We start from the raw sequence: 24,062 nt of genomic DNA on the forward strand, positions 1-24,062 counted from the left end.
CGCGGTGCCTGTACGCCGAAAGTGGCCCGCAATTCGTCTGGCCACCGACAGCATCTCTTGCATGCCCCTGTCGTTTTTTAAATAATTCTGCACCACCAAATTCAAGGTATGTGCAAAACATGGGATGTGCTGGAATTTGCCCAGATGTAATGCACGCACAATATTGCTGGCGTTGTCCGATGCCACAAATCCCCAGGAGAGTTCAATTGGGGTAAGCCATTCTGCGATGATCTTCCTCAGTTGCCGTAAGAGGTTTTCAGCTGTGTGCGTATTCTGGAAAGCGGTGATACAAAGCGTAGCCTGCCTAGGAACGAGTTGGCGTTTGCGAGATGCTGCTACTGGTGCCGCCGCTGCTGTTCTTGCAGCGGGAGGCAATACATCTACCCAGTGGGCTGTCACAGTCATGTAGTCCTGAGTCTGCCCTGCTCCACTTGTCCACATGTCCGTGGTTAAGTGGACATTGGGTACAACTGCATTTTTTAGGACACTGGTGAGTCTTTTTCTGACGTCCGTGTACATTCTCGGTATCGCCTGTCTAGAGAAGTGGAACCTAGATGGTATTTGGTAACGGGGGCACACTACCTCAAGAAATTGCCTAGTTCCCTGTGAACTAACGGCGGATACCAACATAGTTGTCAAGGCCTCAGTTATCCGCTTTGCAACAGGATGACTGTTGTGATATTTCATCTTCCTCGCAAAGGACTGTTGGACAGTCAATTGCTTACTGGAAGTAGTACAAGTGGTCTTCCGTCTTCCCCTCTGGGATGACGATCGACTCCCAGCAGCAACAACAGTAGCGCCAGCAGCAGTAGGCGTTACACTCAAGGATGCATCGGAGGAATCCCAGGCAGGAGAGGACTCATCAGACTTGCCAGTGACATGGCCTGCAGGACTATTGGCTTTCCTGGGTAAGGAGGAAATTGACACTGAGGGAGTTGGTGGTGTGGTTTGCGCGAGCTTGGTTACAAGAGGAAGGTATTTACTGGTCAGTGGACTGCTTCCGCTGTCGCCCAAAGTTTTTGAACTTGTCACTGACTTATTATGAATGCGCTGCAGGTGACGTATAAGGGAGGATGTTCTGAGGTGGTTAACGTCCTTACCCCTACTTATTACAGCTTGACAAAGGCAACACACGGCTTGACACCTGTTGTCCGCATTTCTGTTGAAATACTTCCACACTGAAGAGCTGATTTTTTTGGTATTTTCACCAGGCATGTCAATGGCCATATTCCTCCTACGGACAACAGGTGTCTCCCCGGGTGCCTGACTTAAACAAACCACCTCACCATCAGAATCCTCCTTGTCAATTTCCTCCCCAGCGCCAGCAACACCCATATCCTCATCCTGGTGTACTTCAACACTGACATCTTCAATTTCACTATCAGGAACTGGACTGCGGGTGCTCCTTTCAACACTTGCAGGGGGCGTGCAAATGGTGGAAGGCGCAAGCTCTTCCCGTCCAGTGTTGGGAAGGTCAGGCATCGCAACCGACACAATTGGACTCTCCTTTGGGATTTGAGATTTCGAAGAACGCACAGTTCTTTGCTGTGCTTTTGCCGCAAGTCTTTTCTTTTTTCTAGCGAGAGGATGAGTGCTTCCATCCTCATGTGAAGCTGAACCACTAGCCATGAACATAGGCCAGGGCCTCAGCCGTTCCTTGCCACTCCGTGTCGTAAATGGCATATTGGCAAGTTTACGCTTCTCCTCAGACGCTTTTAATTTTGATTTTTGGGTCATTTTTTTACTGATCTTTTGTGTTTTGGATTTTACATGCTCTGTACTATGACATTGGGCATCGGCCTTGGCAGACGACGTTGATGGCATTTCATCGTCTCGGCCATGACTAGTGGCAGCAGCTTCAGCACGAGGTGGAAGTGGATCTTGATCTTTCCCTATTTTTTTAACCTCCACATTTTTGTTCTCCATATTTTGCGCACAACTAAAAGCCACCACAGGTATACAATGTAGATGGATGGATAGTATACTATTATTACTTATACTTATGGACGACGAGTGACGACACAGAGGTAGATACAGCCGTGGCCTACCGTACTGCTGCTTAGTGCTTATATATATATAAAATATACTGTATAACGGACCTGGTGGACACTGTCAGCAGACTGCTAAACAAACTAGTATGACGAAAGAAAAAAAAAACACCACAGGTATACAATGTAGATGGATGGATAGTATAGTATTACTTATACTTATGGACGACGAGTGCACTGACGACACAGAGGTAGGTACAGCCGTGGCCTACCGTACTGCTGCTTAGTGCTTATATATATAATATACTGTATAACGGACCTGGTGGACACTGTCAGCAGACTGCTAAACAAACTAGTATGAAGAAAGAAAAAAAAAAACACCACAGGTATACAATGTAGATGGATGGATAGTATTAGTATTACTTATACTTATGGACGACGAGTGCACTGACGACACAGAGGTAGGTACAGCCATGGCCTACCGTACTGCTGCTTAGTGCTTATATATATAATATACTGTATAACGGACCTGGTGGACACTGTCAGCAGACTGCTAAACAAACTAGTATGAAGAAAGAAAAAAAAAACACCACAGGTATACAATGTAGATGGATGGATAGTATAGTATTACTTATACTAATGGACAACGAGTGCACTGACGACACAGAGGTAGGTACAGCCGTGGCCTACCGTACTGCTGCTTAGTGCTTATATATATAATATACTGTATAACGGACCTGGTGGACACTGTCAGCAGACTTCTAAACAAACTAGTATGAAGAAAGAAAAAAAAAAACACCACAGGTATACAATGTAGATGGATGGATAGTATTAGTATTACTTATACTTATGGACGACGAGTGCACTGACGACACAGAGGTAGGTACAGCCGTGGCCTACCGTACTGCTGCTTAGTGCTTATATATATAATATACTGTATAACGGACCTGGTGGACACTGTCAGCAGACTGCTAAACAAACTAGTATGAAGAAAGTAAAAAAAAACCCACAGGTATACAATGTAGATGGATGGATAGTATAGTATTACTTATACTTATGGACGACGAGTGCACTGACGACACAGAGGTAGGTACAGCCGTGGCCTACCGTACTGCTGCTTAGTGCTTATATATATATAAAATATACTGTATAACGGACCTGGTGGACACTGTCAGCAGACTGCTAAACAAACTAGTATGAAGAAAGAAAAAAAAAACACCACAGGTATACAATGTAGATGGATGGATAGTATAGTATTACTTATACTTATGGACGACGAGTGCACTGACGACACAGAGGTAGGTACAGCCGTGGCCTACCGTACTGCTGCTTAGTGCTTATATATATAATATACTGTATAACGGACCTGGTGGACACTGTCAGCAGACTGCTAAACAAACTAGTATGAAGAAAGAAAAAAAAAAACACCACAGGTATACAATGTAGATGGATGGATAGTATTAGTATTACTTATACTTATGGACGACGAGTGCACTGACGACACAGAGGTAGGTACAGCCATGGCCTACCGTACTGCTGCTTAGTGCTTATATATATAATATACTGTATAACGGACCTGGTGGACACTGTCAGCAGACTGCTAAACAAACTAGTATGAAGAAAGAAAAAAAAAACACCACAGGTATACAATGTAGATGGATGGATAGTATAGTATTACTTATACTAATGGACAACGAGTGCACTGACGACACAGAGGTAGGTACAGCCGTGGCCTACCGTACTGCTGCTTAGTGCTTATATATATAATATACTGTATAACGGACCTGGTGGACACTGTCAGCAGACTTCTAAACAAACTAGTATGAAGAAAGAAAAAAAAAAACACCACAGGTATACAATGTAGATGGATGGATAGTATTAGTATTACTTATACTTATGGACGACGAGTGCACTGACGACACAGAGGTAGGTACAGCCGTGGCCTACCGTACTGCTGCTTAGTGCTTATATATATAATATACTGTATAACGGACCTGGTGGACACTGTCAGCAGACTGCTAAACAAACTAGTATGAAGAAAGTAAAAAAAACCCCACAGGTATACAATGTAGATGGATGGATAGTATAGTATTACTTATACTTATGGACGACGAGTGCACTGACGACACAGAGGTAGGTACAGCCGTGGCCTACCGTACTGCTGCTTAGTGCTTATATATATAATATACTGTATAACGGACCTGGTGGACACTGTCAGCAGACTGCTAAACAAACTAGTATGAAGAAAGAAAAAAAAAACACCACAGGTATACAATGTAGATGGATGGATAGTATAGTATTACTTATACTTATGGACGACGAGTGCACTGACGACACAGAGGTAGGTACAGCCGTGGCCTACCGTACTGCTGCTTAGTGCTTATATATATAATATACTGTATAACGGACCTGGTGGACACTGTCAGCAGACTGCTAAACAAACTAGCATGAAGAAAGAAAAAAAAAACACCACAGTGTTTTTCAGGCAGACAAACGTATACTGGACTGGTGGTCACTGTCAGCAAAACTGTGCACTGTACTCCTGCTATAACTGCTCCCCAGTCCCCACAATTAGGCAGTGTGAGCAGTGCACTCAGCACAGATATATCATGCAGCAGTGCAGCACACTGAGTGAGCACAGATATAGTGGAGACTTTTTTTCAGGCAGAGAAACAAAGGATTAAACTAATCAAAAAAACCCTGCACTGTACTCCCTAACAGCTGCTCCCCGTCCCCCCAATTATAACTAACTAAGTCACTCTGTGTTCTACTATAACGGAGAGAACGCCAGCCACGTCCTCTCCCTATCAATCTCAATGCACGTGTGAAAATGGCGGTGACGCGCGGCTCCCTTATATAGAATCCGAGTCTCGCGAGAATCCGACAGCGGGATGATGACGTTCGGGCGCGCTCGGGTTAACCGAGCAAGGCGGGAGGATCCGAGTCGCTCGGACCCGTGTAAAAAAAAAGGTGAAGTTCGGGCGGGTCGGATTCCGAGGATCCGAACCCGCTCATCACTACCACATAGCCATCCAATCAGGTGTCGGCACCGTCGGCGGCGACACCTCATTCACCTGCACTTGTTCTGCCTCCACATATCCTTCCTCATCAAACATGTCGACACTGACGTACCGACACACCGCACACACACAGGGAATGCTCTGACTGAGGACAGGACCCCACAAAGGCTTTTGGGGAGACAGAGAGAGAGTATGCCAGCACACACCCCAGCGCTATATAACCCAGGGATTACACTGTACCTTAGTGATTACCCAGTAGCTGCTGTTTGTGATCGTTTTGCGCCTAAATTTATGTGCCCCCCCTCTCTTTTTACCCTTTTTGCACCTGGATACTGCAGGGGAGAGCCTGGGGAGCGTCTTTCCAGCGGAGCTGTGAAGAGAAAATGGCGCTGGTGTGCTGAGGAAGAAGGCCCCGCCCCCTCAGCGGCGGGCTTCTGTCCCACTTCTATGTGTAAAAAATGGCGGGGCTCGAACATATATCCAGTGCCTGACTGGATATATGTGTTATTTTTCCAAAAGGTACCTTAATTGCTTCCCAGGGCGCCCCCCCCTGCGCCCTGCACCCTACAGTGACCGGAGTGTGCGGGTGTGCTGCGGGAGCAATGGCGCACAGCTGCAGTGCTGTGCGCTACCTTAAGTAAAGACAGGAGTCTTCTGCCGCCGATTTCGATGTCTTCATGCTTCTGCTGCTTCTGTACTTCTGGCTCTGCGAGGGGGACGGCGGCGCGGCTCCGGGAACGGACGATCAAGGTTAGGTACCTGTGTTCGATCCTTCTGGAGCTAATGGTGGCCAGTAGCCTAAGAAGCGCAACCTAGCCGCAGTTAGTAGGTTTGCTTCTCTCCCCTCAGTCCCACGTAGCAGAGAGTCTGTTGCCAGCAGAAGCTCTCTGAAAATAAAAAAACCTAAACTAAAATACTTTCTTCTTAGCAAGCTCAGGAGAGCCCACTAAAAGCACCCAGCTCTGGCCGGGCACAGATTCTAACTGAGGTCTGGAGGAGGGGCATAGAGGGAGGAGCCAGTGCACACCAGGTAGTACTAAATCTTTCTTTAGAGTGCCCAGTCTCCTGCGGAGCCCGTCTATTTCCCATGGTCCTTACGGAGTCCCCAGCATCCACTAGGACGTTAGAGAAATAACAGAAAGGCCACCAGCTGCCCACTCCATGAAGAATTCATGTGAAGTGATGAAATGCGTTGGTCATGGCCACCATAGTACAGTGTCTCTCACATAGGTATTACAGTGATTTATTGTTTTCTTATCACTAGGTGATTTATTATTTATTGTAATTGTGTCAGTTTCAGCAATTCTGTATACCTGGTGGCAGCTTTTAACATGTAGTTTACAATAGACTCAGTGATCCTTGCTTACTTCACCTCTACGCCATATACAGTATGTCATATCTTCACTCACCTTAAAATAATGACTTTGTTCATTTCACTGTTTTGCTTAACAGTAAATATATGTAACATCTGCTTAAATACTGAGAGTTTGACCAGCCAACAGAACTCTGGGCCTAATTCAGACTTTGGCGCTGCACCGGCAGCAGTCGCAGGCTGAAGCCCTGTGCTGTGTGCGCATGCGCAGCAGCCGCACTGTGCGTGCGCACACAATGAGATGCAAAAGCATCTCACTGGTGCGATCGCCTCTGTCTGATTGACAGGCAGAGGCGGTCGCAGGGGGTGGCAGTGGCGTTATTTAAGTGAATTTCAATAGATTCAAATCAAATTCAAATATTATCTGTGTACTATATGAAAACTTTAAATTTGGCTTATTTGAAACCTGGTACGTAGTGAAATTACTTGCACTTGGAAAGCATTCTTACTGTTTTCCAATACACTATACATCTTCCAAACACTATACGAACAAGTTATTCTATAACCTGCATTATTTGCTAATCCCAACAAACCCCATACTTATTACTAGAGATGAGCGGGTTCGGTTCTCTGACAACTGAACCCTACCGAACATCATGTCCCGAGCCCAGATCCGAGTCCGGCTCAGGTTTACCCACCTGACTCGGAAACCAGAACGAGGCAAAACGTCATGATCCCGTTGTCGGATTCTCGTGAGTTTTGGATTCCATATAAGGAGCCACGCGTCACCGCCATTTTCACTCCAGCCCTGGAGAGTGTAGCTAGAGGACGTGTCTCTCTCCGCAGTGTCTGTCTGTGCGGGAAAGTGGTGTAGCGACCTGCTCTGTGTTATGTATGTCATTCCAGTGCTGTCTTTTGCTGCATCAGTCCAGTCACAGTGGTATTGTCCTCTGCTGCCATATGTCCAGTGCTGCTGTATAAGTCCTGTCCAGTGGTGCTGTGTTGTGCTGCATCAGTCCAGTGGTGGTGTCTTGTGCTGCATCAGTCCAGTCACAGTGGTGGTGTCCTCTGCTGCCATATGTCCAGTGCTGCTGTATAAGTCCAGTCCATTGCAGCGGGGCTGTTTTCCTGCATCAGTCCAGTGGTGATGTCCCTGTGCTTCTGTATAAGTCCAGTGGTACTGCTGTATAAGTCCAGTGATGCTTCCGTATATACGTCCAGTGATACTGCCGTATAAGTCCAGTGGTACTGCCGTACAAGTCCAGTGGTACTGCCGTATAAGTCCAGTGGTACTGCCATATATGTCCAGTGATACTGCAGTATATGTCCAGTGGTACTACTGTGTAAATCCAGTGGTACTGCCGTATAAATCCAGTCCAGTGGTACTGCCGTATAATTCCAGTGGTACTGCCGTATATGTCCATTGGCACTGCCATATAAATCCAGTGGTACTGCCGTATACATCCAGTCCAGTGGTATTGCCGTATAAGTCCAGTGATACTGCCGTATATGTCCAGTGGTACTGCCATATAAATCCAGTGATACTGCCGTATATGTCCAGTGGTACTGCCGTATAAATCCAGTCCAGTGGTACTGCCGTATAAGTCCAGTCCAGTGGTACTGCTGTATAAGTCCAGTGGTACTGCTGTATAAGTCCAGGAATACTACTGTATAAGTCCAGTGGTACTGCTGTATAAGTCCAGGGTTACTGCCATATTAAGTCCAGTCCAGTGGTGCTGTATAAGTCCTGTCCAGTGGTGCTGTGTTGTGCTGCATCAGTCCAGCGGTGGTGTCTTGTGCTGCATCAGTCCAGTCACAGTGGTTGTGTCCTCTGCTGCCATATGTCCAGTACGGCTGTATAAGTCCAGTCCATTGCAGCGGGGCTGTGTTTTCTTGCATCAGTCCAGTGGTGGTGTCCCTGTGCTGCTGTATAAGTCCAGTGGTACTGCTGTATAAGTCCAGTGATGCTTTCGTATATATGTCCAGTGATACTGCCGTATAAGTCCAGTGGTACTGCCGTACAAGTCCAGTGGTACTGCCGTATAAGTCCAGTGGTACTGCCATATATGTCCAGTGATACTGCCGTATATGTCCAGTGGTACTACCGTGTAAATCCAGTGGTACTGCCGTATAAATCCAGTCCAGTGGTACTGCCGTATAATTTCAGTGGTACTGCCGTATATGTCCATTGGTACTGCCATATAAATCCAGTGGTACTGCCGTATACATCCAGTCCAGTGGTATTGCCGTATAAGTCCAGTGATATTGCCGTATATGTCCAGTGGTACTGCCATATAAGTCCAATGATACTGCCGTATATGTCCAGTGGTACTGCCGTATAAATCCAGTCCAGTGGTACTGCCATATAAGTCCAGTGGTACTGCCATATAAGTCCAGTCCAGTGGTACTGCTGTATAAGTCCAGTGGTACTGCTGTATAAGTCCAGGAATACTGCCGTATAAGTCCAGTGGTACTGCTGTATAAGTCCGGGGTTACTGCCATATTAAGTCCAGTCCAGTGGTGCTGTCCTGAATATTAATCATTCCAAATAAAGGGATTATTAATATTTAATCCAAATAATGTTTACAGGGTTTGCCCTGTGTGGTGTAGGGGTACGCTCTCCTGTGCCGCATATTGGCCCACATTCCGAGTCGTTCGCTCGGTATTTTTCATCGCATCGCAGTGAAATTCCGCATAGTGCGCATGCGCAATATTCGCACTGCGACTGCGCCAAGTATCTTTGCTATGAAGATAGTATTTTTACTCACGGCTTTTTCATCGCTCCGGCGATCGTAATGTGATTGACAGGAAATGGGTGTTACTGGGCGGAAACACGGCGTTTTATGGGCGTGTGGCTGAAAACGCTACTGTTTCCGGAAAAAACGCAGGAGTGGCCGGAGAAACGGGGGAGTGGTTGGGCGAACGCTGGGTGTGTTTGTGACGTCAAACCAGGAACGACAAGCACTGAAATGATCGCACAGGCAGAGTAAGTGTGGAGCTACTCTAAAACTGCTAAGTAGTTTGTGATCGCAATATTGCGAATACATCGGTCGCAATTTTAAGATGCTAAGATACACTCCCAGTAGGCGGCGGCTTAGCGTGTGTAACTCTGCTAAATTCGCCTTGCGACCGATCAACTCGGAATGAGGGCCTTTGTTATATAACTCCAGAAAAATAATGGAGAACAAAAATTTGGAGGATAAAATAGGGAAAGATCAAGATCCACTTCCTCCTACCGCTGAAGCTGTTGTTGCTGCTGGGAGTCGATCATCATCCCAGAGGGGAAGTCGGAAGACCACTTGTACTACTTTAACTAAGCAATTGACTGTCCAACAGTCCTTTGCGAGGAAGATGAAATATGACAGCAATCATCCTGTTGCAAAGTGGATAACTGAGGCCTTGACAGCTAAGTTGGTGTTAGACGTGCATCCAGTATCCGCCATTAGTGCAGTGGGATTTAGACAATTGATGGAGGTAGTGTGCCCCGGTACCAAATCCCATCTAGATTCCATTTCACTAGGAAAGAGATTGCCAGTCAAACCCTGTAAAAATTATTTGGATTCAATATTAATAACCCCTTTATTTGGAGTAAATAATATACAGCACAGGACAGCACCACTGAATTTATATGGCAGCACCACTGGACTGGACTTATACGGCAGTACCACTGGACTTATACAGCAGTATCACTGGACTTATACAGCAGTACCACTGTACATATATGGCATTATCACTGGACTTATTCTAACGGCAGTACCACTGGACATATACGGCAGTATCACTGGACTTATATGGCAGTATCACTGGACATATACAGCAGTACCACTGGACTTATATGGCAGTATCACTGGACTGGATTTATACAGTAGTACCACTGGACTTATACGGCAGTACCACTGGACTTATAGGGCAGTACCATTGCACTTATATGGCAGCACTATCACTGGACTTATATGGCAGTACCACTGGACTTATACGGCAGTATCACTGGACTTATACGGCAGTACCACTGTACATATACGGCAGTACCACTGGACATATACGGCAGTATCACTGAACTTATATGGCAGTACCACTAACTGGATTTATACGGCAGTACCACTGGACTTATATGGCAGTACCACTAGACTTATACGGCAGTATCACTAGACTTATATGGCAGAACCACTGGACTTATACGGCAGTATCACTAGACTTATATGGCAGAACCACTGGACTTATACGGCAGTATCACTGGACTTATATGGCAGCACCACTGGACATATACGGCAGTATCACTTGACTTATACGGCAGTATCACTGTACTTATAAGGCAGTATCACTAGACTGGAATTATACTGCAGTACCACTGGACTTATATGGCAGTACCACTGGACTTATACGGCAGTATCACTGGACTTATATGGCAGTACCACTGGAATGGATTTATATGGCAGTACCACTGGACGTACACAGCAATACCACTGGACTTATACGGCAGTATCACTGGACTTATGCGGCAGTACCACTGGACATATACGTCAGTAACACTGGACTTATACGCAGTACCACTGGACTGGATTTATGCAGCACTATCACTGGACTTATACGGCAGTACCACTGGACTTATACGGCAGTACCACTGGACATATATGACAATATCACTGGACTTATATGGCAGTACCACTGGACTTATATGGCAGTACCACTGGACTGGATTTATATGGCAGTATACTGGACTTATACGGCAGTGCCACTGGACATATACAGCAGCACAGGGACATCACCACTGGACTGATGCAGGACAACACAGCACCACTGCAATGGAATGGACTTATACAGCAGCACTGGACATATGGCAGCAGAGGACACCACCACTGTGACTGGACTGATGCAGCACAAGACACCACCACTGGACTGATGCAGCACTAGACAGCACTGGAATGACACACACGTAAGAAAGATCAGGTCGCCACACCACTTTGCCACACAGACAGACACTGAGGAGAGAGACACGTCTTCTTGTTACACTCTCCAGAACTGGAGTGAAAATGGTGGTGACTCGCGGCTCCTTATATGGAATCCAAAACTCGCGAGATTCCGACAGCGGGATGTTGACGTTTGCCTCGATCTGGTTTCGGTAGGGTTCGGCTCTATGAGAACCGAACCCGCTCATCTCTAGATGAAACAAACCTAAAATACACGACTGCTATAAATAATTAGCAATTTGATGTAGATATTTTCATGCTATTGTTCATTTTTATTTATTTATTTTTAATAAACACTGTAGGTATTGTGCAGGCATAGAAGTATTTCACAATGTCTTTAAACAAGTACAGTATATAATACACTAACAAGGGCGCAAACAAACCATAACAAAAGTGACTGTTGCCAGCTTATTGAAACAAGATGTTTTTGTTTATTATCCATGCTGCATTCAACATCTGCTAAGTAGCTGCACCTGTTGTTTGGCTTTTAAAACTCCTGACTCTCCCTATAAACACGGCAGGATGTTTGTTGAGTCTATACTGTTACACAGCTACAGTTCCAGTGATTCGGTCCAGTATTAAATTTGTCAAGGATTTAAAAATTTTGTTTTAGTTTTGGTCACTTTCTTAAAATGTGACTAAATTAAATCTTTCAATCTAGTCAAGATTTAGTCAGTGGATCTCAGTTAACAGTTAGTCTAATTTTAGTCAATGTTTTAGTCATACCTTTGCAGTTTAATGAAGAACATTTCTCTATTATTCCCTTGAGTACTTTGTATACCTAACCTTTCACTATGTTTTTAGTAATCTAGGTAACAAACAAGTGCAACACAATGATATTTCCTTCACAGCAGGTAATTTATTTTCTGCAAATATCAATTCAAGAACACAATTGATCTTTAATTAATGTACTAGTAGTAGTAGTTGAGGTTCACTAAGTTCACACAACAAGATGTAAAAAGTAATGTACATATAAACATACTAGTACATATATATATTGATAAAACAAACTGTTTTATTTTCTCTTATGACCCTTGCCCCCCATCCCCCCTGTTGCAATGGACCCTGATGATCACTTGGGTCCTTCCCTGCCCAGTGCCCTGTAACGATGACAACAGAAAAATACCTTCTTGGCAGGCAAAAGCCTGTGATGCAGCAGCAGGCATTGCAACTTGTTACAAGTAAATCTATTCTAGGGCCAGAGATGCTTGATAAAATCTATTCTAGGGCCAGCCGTCAGAGAATGGATAAAACTGTATAAAAATATAGTATTGGAAAAGAAGGGGGGGGGATAGGGGTACCAGCGGCTTGCAGTGTCTAATATATTAATATAACTATGAAAAATGTAGCAGGATACGGTTTTAGAAAAAAGGGGTAACAAAATATTTATTTATACAATTTGAAACATAATGATGGGATAAAAAAGTAGGTAAAAGCTTTATAATGCAAAAAATTAAAACAATAAAAAATACTAAAATAATAATAGATAAAAAAGTGTGTAATTAAGCTAGAACCCAGAATCACGTAAAATCAGTAAAAGCAATTTTATACTGATAAAAAGTATTTTAGGATAAGAAAATGATGCTTATCTTTAAAAATGGAGAGTCAGTAGAGGTACACCCAACGCGTTTCGTCCTCAGACTTCATCAAGGGGTAAGGGACTAGTGTGCAAACACTCTTATTTATAGCAGCAGTGATTAAGGAAGAGTGTCTATGACATCACTTCCTGTTAGTGCTAACATTCAGAATTCTAGCACAAAATTGATTATAAGTGTAGGTAGGGGTACGGCTACTAATAATGAGCCCAAATGTAGTTTATAATGTGAAAAACGAGAAATGTACATGTAGAAATCGTAAAAAATCGGCCAGGACGCTTTTCGCGTCACTTCCGCCCCACTTCCTGTGTCCTCGGTGTCTTATTGCGCATGCGCGCCATGCACTACTTCCGGTAAAACGTCCTCGTAATGTATTAGTTTTGCCCTTCTTCCGGTTGGGCGTAGGCGTCCTTCTGCCCTTCTTCCGGCTGGGTGGGTGCGTTGTATCTTGTCACGGCTAGTCTCAGCATCTCCATGGTGATTTGTGGTTTGGGGCTTGAGATACAGGGATGCGGCGGCCATCTTTAAATTGGTTTTTAGACTGTGTTTTTAGCCCATACGGCGGCCATCTTCAAGGAGCCTTTGAATCGCGGACATTTCCTTATATTTGAGGTGCAGAAGCAGCTCAGATAAATGAAACAAACGCACATATTAATATTTGTAAATGTAATGAGCTAAAAAAGACTATTATGAAAGAATACTATATAAGTATATCAAATGCGTAGTGGACCCAAAATAGATTATATTATTTGTACCCAGGTTTGACTTCTGGATATTTATTAAAATTAGTATTGCTGTGCAGAGAGTACTATATCTATTTAGACCTTTAATTAAAGGAAAGGGGAATTCATAAGTGTATTGAGGGTATATTAGGTGGATGGTGATATAAAAGTGTCAATAGAGTATTACATAAAATAAATAGATCATTAATTGGCTGGTGCAGAATTATTAGGGTAATGTGAGGATAAAGAGATAAAGTGATATGGGGGAGGGGGTATGTGACAGAGTCTTTTCAGAGAAGAGGTGGAGGTCTTTGATCGTGAAATAATTGTGAATGAGGTGTCTAAAGGTTGTGGATTAATTTATGACTAGACGTTAAGAGTATTTAGCGAAAATAAAAAAATATATAATATATAAAAAATATATATATAATGAGATATCTGTGCAGAAAGTGGATTATACGTGTGTCAATATTCCCTTGTAATATCGCTGTTACGAGTTCGCTGGTCTACCCTTATACAGTACCCAATCTTCTCAAGTGGTTACCCACTTGGTACTGATTGGGCCCAACACTGCTTAGCTTCCAAGATCGGATGAGATTGGGCGTGTGCCAGTGCGGTGTGACTGTATTCATTGGCGAAATGACTTATTCACACAGTAACAGGTTTTTATTAGGAATATTTGACATTCTATCTTAGAACCTTATTTGTAAAAGTGCAAAGTGCAAAGTGCCGAAGGAAATAAAATGTAATATACAAATCCATGATTGCTTGATTGTCGATGCCTCTGTCAAAGAAAGGGTGCAATTTCGTATCCTTCATTGAAGCCTAGAGGGTGTGTGGTTTTTAATTGAAAAATCCAGAACATTTCTCTTTGGGAGAGCTTCTTGGCCTGTCACCACTGGTCACGTGCTCGATGGCTTTGAAGGACATCTCTTCCGGATTAGAATTATGTTCAAGTTTAAAATGTCTATAAAGTAGATGAGTTTCCAGTTTATTCTTGATGCTCCTCACATGCTCTTGTATCCTGATTTTGAGAGTTCTTTTTGTCTTTCCCACATATTTCTTGTGGCACGTACATTCTATTAAGTAGATTACTGATGTGATATTGCAATTCATGAACTTTTTGATTTTGAACTCCTGGGTGCCGTCCGTAGTACTGAAGGTTTTTCTATTGGGGTTAAGGTATTTGCAGATGTCGCAGTGTCCACATTTGTAGGATCCAATGCATTTGGGTAAGGTATGTTGGTTATCTTCAGGTGGTAGTTCCCGTAACATGCTGGGTGCAAGGATGTCTTTAAGGTTTCTTGATTTCCGAAACACGAGTTCCGGTTGGGTCGGGAGGATTTCCTTAAGGATTGGGTCCATAAGGAGTATGGGCCAGTGGTTTCTTAGTGATGTTCTGATGACATGCTCGTGGTTGCTGTAGGTCGTTATAAATGAGACCGCCTCCTTCTTCTCTGTCTTGTCCTTGTATATCAGTAGGTTTTTCCTCTCCAGATTCCTTGTCTTAGTGATTGCTTTGTCCAGAATTGCTTTGGGGTACTTCTTCTCCTCGAACCTTCTTCTATATATTCCCAATTGTTCCTCGCAGTCTTCAGTTTGGTTGCAGTTCCTCTTGATTCGGTGAAATTGAGAATATGGTATATTTTCTTTCCATTTTTTTGAGTGAGTGCTCTTATAGTGTAAATAGCTGTTCTTATCAACAGATTTAATGTAGTTTTTGGTGGAAACCGTACCTTGCTCTCCGGTTAGAATCAAGTCCAGGAATTCAATAGAGGTTTTATTTAAATTACAGGTAAATGAAAGGTTAAAATCATTGATTTGTAAAAGTTTTAAAAAATCCATAAATAATTCTGCACTCCCATCCCATATGATCAGGATGTCATCAATGTACCTCCTGTACATGATGATTGATTCCTTGAAGTACTGTGTAGGGTAAACATGTTTCTCCTCCCACTGTCCCATAAACAAATTCACGAAGCTGGGTGCAAAAATGGTACCCATAGCGGTGCCGCACTGTTGTAGATAAAATTTATCTAAAAATTTAAAATAGTTGTGGGTTAAAATAAATTCCATTAGGTCGCAAATAAATTTCTTGTGGGGTTCTGTGAGGGAGTCATCTTTATTTAGGTACTCTCTGCTTGCTTCAATTCCTTTATTGTGTTCTATGCAGGTGTACAGTGATTGCACATCGATGGTCACCCATAGGTATGATTCCTTCCATTCCACATTTTTCATTTAGTTCAGTACCGTGGTAGTATGTCACATATTTAGATAGGCCGGACGTAAGAGAGTCTATCCCTGCGACTATCGGTCTTCCTGGGGGATTCAACATGTCCTTATGGATCTTTGGTAAAAAGTAAAAAATGGGGGTCGTGGGGTTGGATGACATTAGAAAAGAGAATTCATCTTTTGTAATAATGTCCTTTCTCAGGCCTTGTAGGAGTAGTGATCTCAATTCTTCCACATATGAATCTTTTGGATCGTCTGGCAGCACCCTGTAGGAGTGAGAATCTCCTAGGAGTATTTGTGCTTCCTGGACATACTTATCACGATCCATGATCACCAACCCACCCCTTTGTCAGCCGGTTTTATAACAATTTGCTTATTTTTCTGAAGTTTTTTCAAGGCTTCTATTTCTCTGTTGTGTAGATTTTTATTCCTAACTGGTACGGGTTCCGTTTCACAGAGATCTTTCTTTACCAAATCATAGAAGATGTTAAGATTGCTCCCTTTCGATTCCACTGGATAATATTTACTTTTTGGTTTGAGTCCAGATTTTGACCTATCTTCATAGTTTGATATAATTGCATGGTCCTTCTTCATAAAATGTCTTTTAAGCGTGAGTTTTCGCACAAATTTATTAAGGTCAATGAAGGTGTCAAACTTGTTCAATCCTTCAGAGGGTGCAAATGACAGTCCTTTGCTTAGAAGGGTCTGTTCAGGGTCAGTGAGGATGTGGGAGGATAGGTTGAAGATTCCTTTATCTGCTGTATTTATAGGTTTCTCTTTTTGACATCTCTCCCTCCTACCGCCCCGTTTTCCTCTACTTCTGCGAATCTTCTTTTTAGAGGAGAAGCGTGTTTGACATGCTCGCAGATTGTGCTCCTGGGAAGGTTTTTCGGTCTTGCTCCTTGTCTTACAGATAAAAAATCCTGTTCGTTGTTTGATCTAAGTCGGTTCAAGGCAGTAAATCTATTGAAGGTTCTTGTGTAAGGTGTTGATGGTGATTCGTCTCTCCATGTCGGTCTCGTTTTTAACGGTATGGTTTTCCACTGATACCTATGGTCCGTTTTCTTAGGTTTGTCAAAGGTTTTAAATCTGCTCCAATTCTTAGTGTTCCCTTGTTCATAGTCCTTTTTATCTCTGAGAAATTTCTTCTCTTTCCCTCGTATGACTTCCTCTTCAATGTGTTCCAGTTTCTTATTGAGAACAGTCTCATTGACACGGTAATCTTCTTTGTTCTTATGAGGTTCTAGCTCCTCTTCCTTATCTTTAATCTCTTTCTCAAGTGCCACTGCACTTCTCTTTCTTTCGGTAATTAAAAGTTTCATTAAATTTATAGAGCATGTATGTAGAATGGAATCCCATTTCTCAATAAATTCAGGCTCAGTGTTTCCAAGGGTAGGTTGTTTCAGTATTCTTAGTCCTCTTGGTATTCTGTCCACTTCAATATAGTGCTCTAGTCCTTTGATATCCCACCATGTTTTTATTTCTTTAGCTAATAACCGTTCCATTCCCCAAACAGGTCATCTAGATCGCCAGATGGGGGTGTGGTGCTGCTCTGAGTTTCTTCATTAAAGATATTTTTACCAAAATTTTTCAAGGCTTCTATTTCTCTTCCTTATCTTTAATCTCTATCAAGTGCCACTGCACTTCTCTTTCTTTCGGTAATTAAAAGTTTCATTTAATTTATAGAGCATGTATGTAGGATGGAATCCCATTTCTCAAAGGACATGTCGAATCCCCCCAGGAAGACCGATAGTCGCAGGGATAGACTCTCTTACGTCCGGCCTATCTAAATATGTGGACATTTTTTAAAATCCATACGTTAAGAAACTTCCATCTTTTCTTAAAGATTCTACCACGGTACTGAACGAAATGAAAAATGTGGAATGGAAGGAATCATACCTATGGGTGACCATCGATGTGCAATCACTGTACACCTGCATAGAACACAATAAAGGAATTGAAGGAAGCAGAGAGTACCTAAATAAAGACGACTCCCTCACAGAACCCCACAAGAAATTTATTTGCGACCTAATGGAATTTATTTTAACCCACAACTATTTTAAATTTTTAGATAAATTTTATCTACAACAGTGCGGCACCGCTATGGGTACCATTTTTGCACCCAGCTTCGCGAATTTGTTTATGGGACAGTGGGAGGAGAAACATGTTTACCCTACACAGTACTTCAAGGAATCAATCATCATGTACAGGAGGTACATTGATGACATCCTGATCATATGGGATGGGAGTGCAGAATTATTTATGGATTTTTTAAAACTTTTACAAATCAATGATTTTAACCTTTCATTTACCTGTAATTTAAATAAAACCTCTATTGAATTCCTGGACTTGATTCTAACCAGAGAGCAAGGTACGGTTTCCACCAAAAACTACATTAAATCTGTTGATAAGAACAGCTATTTACACTATAAGAGCAATCACTCAAAAAAATGGAAAGATAATATACCATATTCTCAATTTCACCGAATCAAGAGGAACTGCAACCAAACTGAAGACTGCGAGGAACAATTGGGAATATATAGAAGAAGGTTCGAGGAGAAGAAGTACCCCAAAGCAATTCTGGACAAAGCAATCACTAAGACAAGGAATCTGGAGAGGAAAAACCTACTGATATACAAGGACAAGACAGAGAAGAAGGAGGCGGTCTCATTTATAACGACCTACAGCAACCACGAGCATGTCATCAGAACATCACTAAGAAACCACTGGCCCATACTCCTTATGGACCCAATCCTTAAGGAAATCCTCCCGCCCAACCGGAACTCGTGTTTCGGAAATCAAGAAACCTTAAAGACATCCTTGCACCCAGCATGTTACGGGAACTACCACCTGAAGATAACCAACATACCTTACCCAAATGCATTGGATCCTACAAATGTGGACACTGCGACATCTGCAAATACCTTAACCCCAATAGAAAAACCTTCAGTACTACGGACGGCACCCAGGAGTTCAAAATCAAAAAGTTCATGAATTGCAATATCACATCAGTAATCTACTTAATAGAATGTACGTGCCACAAGAAATATGTGGGAAAGACAAAAAGAACTCTCAAAATCAGGATACAAGAGCATGTGAGGAGCATCAAGAATAAACTGGAAACTCATCTACTTTATAGACATTTTAAACTTGAACATAATTCTAATCCGGAAGAGATGTCCTTCAAAGCCATCGAGCATGTGACCAGTGGTGACAGGGGTGGAGACCTGGCCAAGAAGCTCTCCCAAAGAGAAATGTTCTGGATTTTTCAATTAAAAACCACACACCCTCTAGGCTTCAATGAAGGATACGAAATTGCACCCTTTCTTTGACAGAGGCATCGACAATCAAGCAATCATGGATTTGTATATTACATTTTATTTCCTTCGGCACTTTGCACTTTTACAAATAAGGTTCTAAGATAGAATGTCAAATATTCCTAATAAAAACCTGTTACTGTGTGAATAAGTCATTTCGCCAATGAATACAGTCACACCGCACTGGCACACGCCCAATCTCGTCCGATCTTGGAAGCTAAGCAGTGTTGGGCCCAATCAGTACCAAGTGGGTAACCACTTGAGAAGATTGGGTACTGTATAAGGGTAGACCAGCGAACTCGTAACAGCGATATTACAAGGGAATATTGACACACGTATAATCCACTTTCTGCACAGATATCTCATTATATATATATTTTTTATATATTATATATTTTTTTATTTTTGCTAAATACTCTTAACGTCTAGTCATAAATTAATCCACAACCTTTAGACACCTCATTCACAGTTATTTCACGATCAAAGACCTCCACCTCTTCTCTGAAAAGACTCTGTCACATACCCCCTCCCCCATATCACTTTATCTCTTTATCCTCACATTACCCTAATAATTCTGCACCAGCCAATTAATGATCTATTTATTTTATGTAATACTGTATTGACACTTTTATATCACCATCCACCTAATATACCCTCAATACACTTATGAATTCTCCTTTCCTTTAATTAAAGGTCTAAATAGATATAGTACTCTCTGCGCAGCAATACTGATTTTAATAAATATCCAGAAGTCAAACCTGGGTACAAATAATATAATCTATTTTGGGTCCACTACGCATTTGATATACTTATACAGGTACACCACCGATTTTCCGGCAACCGATGATCCGGAACCTCTTTTAATCCGGACAATTTTGATTTGTCCGGATTAAAGGGGGTTAGAGACATCCTTTAATCCGGAACATTTTCTGCGCATGGGCGTAACACGCAATACGCGCAAGTGTCAGTGGGTACAGCTTCCACGGACACTGCAGGTGACACAGCAAGCATCAGTGGGGCTGTTATGGCGTCCAAGGTCACAGCAAGTACCACACATGGGCGGAAGACACAGCGCACACAAGTGTCAGTGAGTACAGCATCTGAGGGCACTGCAGGTGACACAGCAAGCATCAGTGGGGCTGTTATGGCGTCCAAGGTCACAGCAAGTACCGCACATGGGCGGAACACACAGCGCACACAAGTGTCAGTGAGTACAGCTTCTGAGGGCACTGCAGGTGACACAGCAAGCAACAGTGGGGCTGTTATGGCGTCCGCAGACAGTTCAAGTGACAGTAGTGCTGCTATGCCTTCCAAGAACAGTGATGGTACAGGTATAAAGCGTAAACACAAGTCTATATCGGTGCAGGCAAAAGTTGAGATATTATGAAAACTGGACCGCGGTGTTTCAGTGAAGAAGCTGTGTGATACATACGGTCTCGGTTCCCCAACAGTGTATGACATAAAAAAACACAGGGAGAAAATATTACAGTTCTTTGCAGAAAGTCAATCTAAGAAGCAAATGAGCATTAGGAAAACTATGAAATCTGGTAAAAGCACTGAGCTTGATCGAGTGTTGTTGGAATGGTTTCGACAACGTCGGAGTGATGGTGTAGACTTGTCAGGCATCATGGTACAGGAACAAGCTAAGTTGTATCATAAAGCACTAAAACTTGACTATGAGTGTGATTACAGTGAAGGATGGCTGCATAGGTTTAAGACACGTCATGGAATTTCGATGCGCAAAGTGTGTGGTGAAAAACGGTCTGCAAACCATGAAGCAGCTGATGACTATGTGGATGAGTTTGCAAAGCTTGTGGCTGATGAAAACCTCTCCCCCCAGCAAGTTTATAATGCCGATGAAACTGCACTGTATTGGCGATGTACCCCTAGGAAAACTTTATCAATGGAGGATGAAGAAGCCCCCACAGGGTTTAAACAATCTAAGGACAGAGTTACTGTCCTAGGTTGCTCCAATGCTGCCGGAACTCACCGATGCAAGCCACTAGTGATCGGAAAAAGTAAATGCCCTAGGGCTTTAAAAGGTGTTAAAGTGTATCCTGTAATTTATTGTGCAAATAAAAATGGATGGATTACCACCGAGTTAATGCTAGAGTGGTTTGAAAAGTATTTTGTGGCAGAAGCCAGAGCACACTGCACATCTGTAGGCCTATCAGAGGACTGCAAAATCCTTCTTATTCTGGACAACTGTTCAGCTCACCCTAGAGCTGAACTGCTGCGCAAGAATAACGTGTTTACAGCATACTTACCACCAAACTGTACATCTCTTATCCAACCACAAGATCAAGGAATATTGCGCTCTATGAAGGCCAAGTATCGTACACTTTTCATGAAACGCATGCTAGATGTGGTGAATTCAGGCAAACCTATTGAGTCGTTTATCAAAGACTTTAACATGAAAGATGTACTTTGGTTTGTTGCTAGTGCCTGGGAGAATGTAAATTCGTTAACACTAAAGAATGGTTGGCATAAGTTGTGGCCTGCCATGGTGTTTGAAAATGCACCTGATGAAGATCCCAGTATTGCCTTCACAGGATTTCGTGTAGCAAATGATGATGAATGTGTTCTTGAGTTACTTGAATATGCAAAAACTTGTACTGCAACTGCTGCCAACAACCTATCAAGTAGGCTGAACAAAGAAAATCTGGCAGAGTGGATGGAGGTTGACGTTGAAACACCTGTTGTGCGTCACTGTACTGACTCTGAAATTATAGATATGGTTTTGAATCCTGCAAAAATCACTGAAAGTGACGATGGTGACAGTGAAGACGAAAATGTTATTGAAATCCCCACTGGTATTGACAAGCTGATTGAGATGATAAGTGAGCTAATCAAAGGACTAGAACAACGTAACTTTGTGACAGAACAAGAGCTAATGCATTTTCACTTGATGAAAGAAAAACTGTACAGGGAAAGGTCAAAACTTATGAAACAACCTCGCCTTGATGTCATGTTTAAGAAGCTATGCAAGAATGTGCCTAAGAGCAGTACCTGTTCTCTAGCATCTCCAATTCCTCCAAGTTCTAGATCAGGTCCCTGTTCCCCAGACATCCCATGTGCAACTGTCCCACCTGAAATACTTCTTCAAGACCACGCTGATGATTAGGTTGTAGTGGGAGTTGGACTGTGGAAGGTTTAGAGTTGGGCTGTGGAAGGTATAGGGTAGGTTGTTGGGCTGTGGAAGTTATAGGGTAGGTTGTAATAGGAGTTGGGCTGTGGAAGGTTTAGAGTTGGGCTGTGGAAGGTATAGGGTAGGTTGTTGGGCTGTGGAAGTTATAGGGTAGGTTGTAATAGGAGTTGGGCTGTGGAAGATTTAGAGTTGGGCTGTGGAAGGTTTAGAGTTGGGCTGTGGAAGGTTTAGAGTTGGGCTGTGGAAGGTATAGGGTAGGTTGTTGGGCTGTGGAAGGTATAGGGTAGGTTGTTGGGCTGTGGAAGTTATAGGGTAGGTTGTAATAGGAGTTGGGCTGTGGAAGGTTTAGAGTTGGGCTGTGGAAGGTTTAGAGTTGGGCTGTGGAAGGTTTAGAGTTGGGCTGTGGAAGGTTTAGAGTTGGGCTGTGGAAGGTATAGGGTAGGTTGTTGGGCTGTGGAAGTTATAGGGTAGGTTGTAATAGGAGTTGGGCTGTGGAAGGTTTAGAGTTGGGCTGTGGAAGGTTTAGAGTTGGGCTGTGGAAGGTATAGGGTAGGTTGTTGGGCTGTGGAAGGTTTAGAGTTGGGCTGTGGAAGGTATAGGGTAGGTTGTAGTGGGAGTTGGGCTGTGGGAGGGTAAGAGTTAGTGTCATTTTGCATGAGGTTTAGTACTTTCCTTGTAGTTACTGTTTCACTTACTGTTAATGGTTGTTCAAAACGAACCTGATACCTGTTTTGCTTATAAACAGTTTTGCATACACTACTGTGTTTATTCATTCATTAATATTATACTGTAGCATATATTTTACTATTTATTGCTTTAGAAATGTTCTGAAGGTGCAAAATTAGTTTCCACCGTTAATCCGGCAAAATCGATAATCCGGCACGGCACTGGAACCGAGGATGCCGGAAAATCGGTGGTGTACCTGTATAGTATTCTTTCATAATAGTCTTTTTTAGCTCATTACATTTACAAATATTAATATGTGCGTTTGTTTCATTTATCTGAGCTGCTTCTGCACCTCAAATATAAGGAAATGTCCGCGATTCAAAGGCTCCTTGAAGATGGCCGCCATATGGGCTGAAAACACAGTCTAAAACCACTTTAAAGATGGCCGCCGCATCCCTGTATCTCAAGCCCCAAACCATAAATCACCATGGAAATGCTGAGACTAGCCGTGACAAGATACAAAGCACCCGCCCAGCCGGAAGAAGGGCAGAAGGACGCCTACGCCCAACCGGAAGAAGGGCAAAACTAATACATTACGAGGACGTTTTACCGGAAGTAGCGCATGGCGCGCATGCGCAATAAGACACTGAGGACACAGGAAGTGGGGCGGAAGTGACGCGAAAAGTGTCCTGGCCGATTTTTTACGATTTCTACATGTACATTTCTCGTTTTTCACATTATAAACTACATTTGGGCTCATTATTAGTAGCCGTACCCCTACCTACACTTATAATCAATTTTGTGCTAGAATTCTGAATGTTAGCACTAACAGAAAGTGATGTCATAGACACTCTTTCTTAATCACTGCTGCTATAAATAAGAGTGTTTGCACACTAGTCCCTTACCCCTTGATGAAGTCTGAGGATGAAACGCGTTGGTGTACCTCTACTGACTCTCCATTTTTAAAGATAAGCATCATTTTCTTATCCTAAAATACTTTTTATCAGTATAAAATTGCTTTTACTGATTTTACGTGATTCTGGGTTCTAGCTTAATTACACACTTTTTTATCTATTATTATTATTTTAGTATTTT

The 24,062-nt window shown here is 42.8% G+C and overlaps 1 protein-coding gene and 2 pseudogenes across 1 annotated transcript; 2 read left to right on the plus strand and 1 right to left on the minus strand.

Annotated features, from left to right (window-relative positions):
* Positions 1 to 14,115: 14,115 nt before the first annotated feature.
* On the minus strand, positions 14,116 to 14,234 carry LOC134971212 (5S ribosomal RNA; annotated as a pseudogene).
* Positions 14,235 to 19,318: 5,084 nt separating this feature from the next.
* Positions 19,319 to 19,437, plus strand: LOC134971262 (5S ribosomal RNA; annotated as a pseudogene).
* Positions 19,438 to 20,417: 980 nt separating this feature from the next.
* LOC134968681 (jerky protein homolog) lies at positions 20,418 to 22,277 on the plus strand. The gene is made up of 2 exons (XM_063944198.1): positions 20,418 to 20,484; positions 20,605 to 22,277. Exons 1-2 carry the CDS (start codon positions 20,418 to 20,420, stop codon positions 22,275 to 22,277), a joined length of 1,740 nt encoding a protein of 579 aa, XP_063800268.1.
* The last annotated feature ends 1,785 nt before the right edge of the window (positions 22,278 to 24,062 follow it).

This window comes from Pseudophryne corroboree, chromosome 11, assembly GCF_028390025.1.
Source record: "Pseudophryne corroboree isolate aPseCor3 chromosome 11, aPseCor3.hap2, whole genome shotgun sequence".
NCBI lineage: Eukaryota > Metazoa > Chordata > Amphibia > Anura > Myobatrachidae > Pseudophryne > Pseudophryne corroboree.

Coding starts and splice junctions, on each gene's coding strand:
- LOC134968681 (XM_063944198.1), top strand. CDS start 20,418: ATGGCGTCCGCAGACAGTTCAAGTGACAGTAGTGCTGCTATGCCTTCC. Junction 20,485..20,604: donor CAAGAACAGTGATGGTACAG/GTATAAAGCGTA, acceptor GTTCCCCAACAG/TGTATGACATAAAAAAACAC.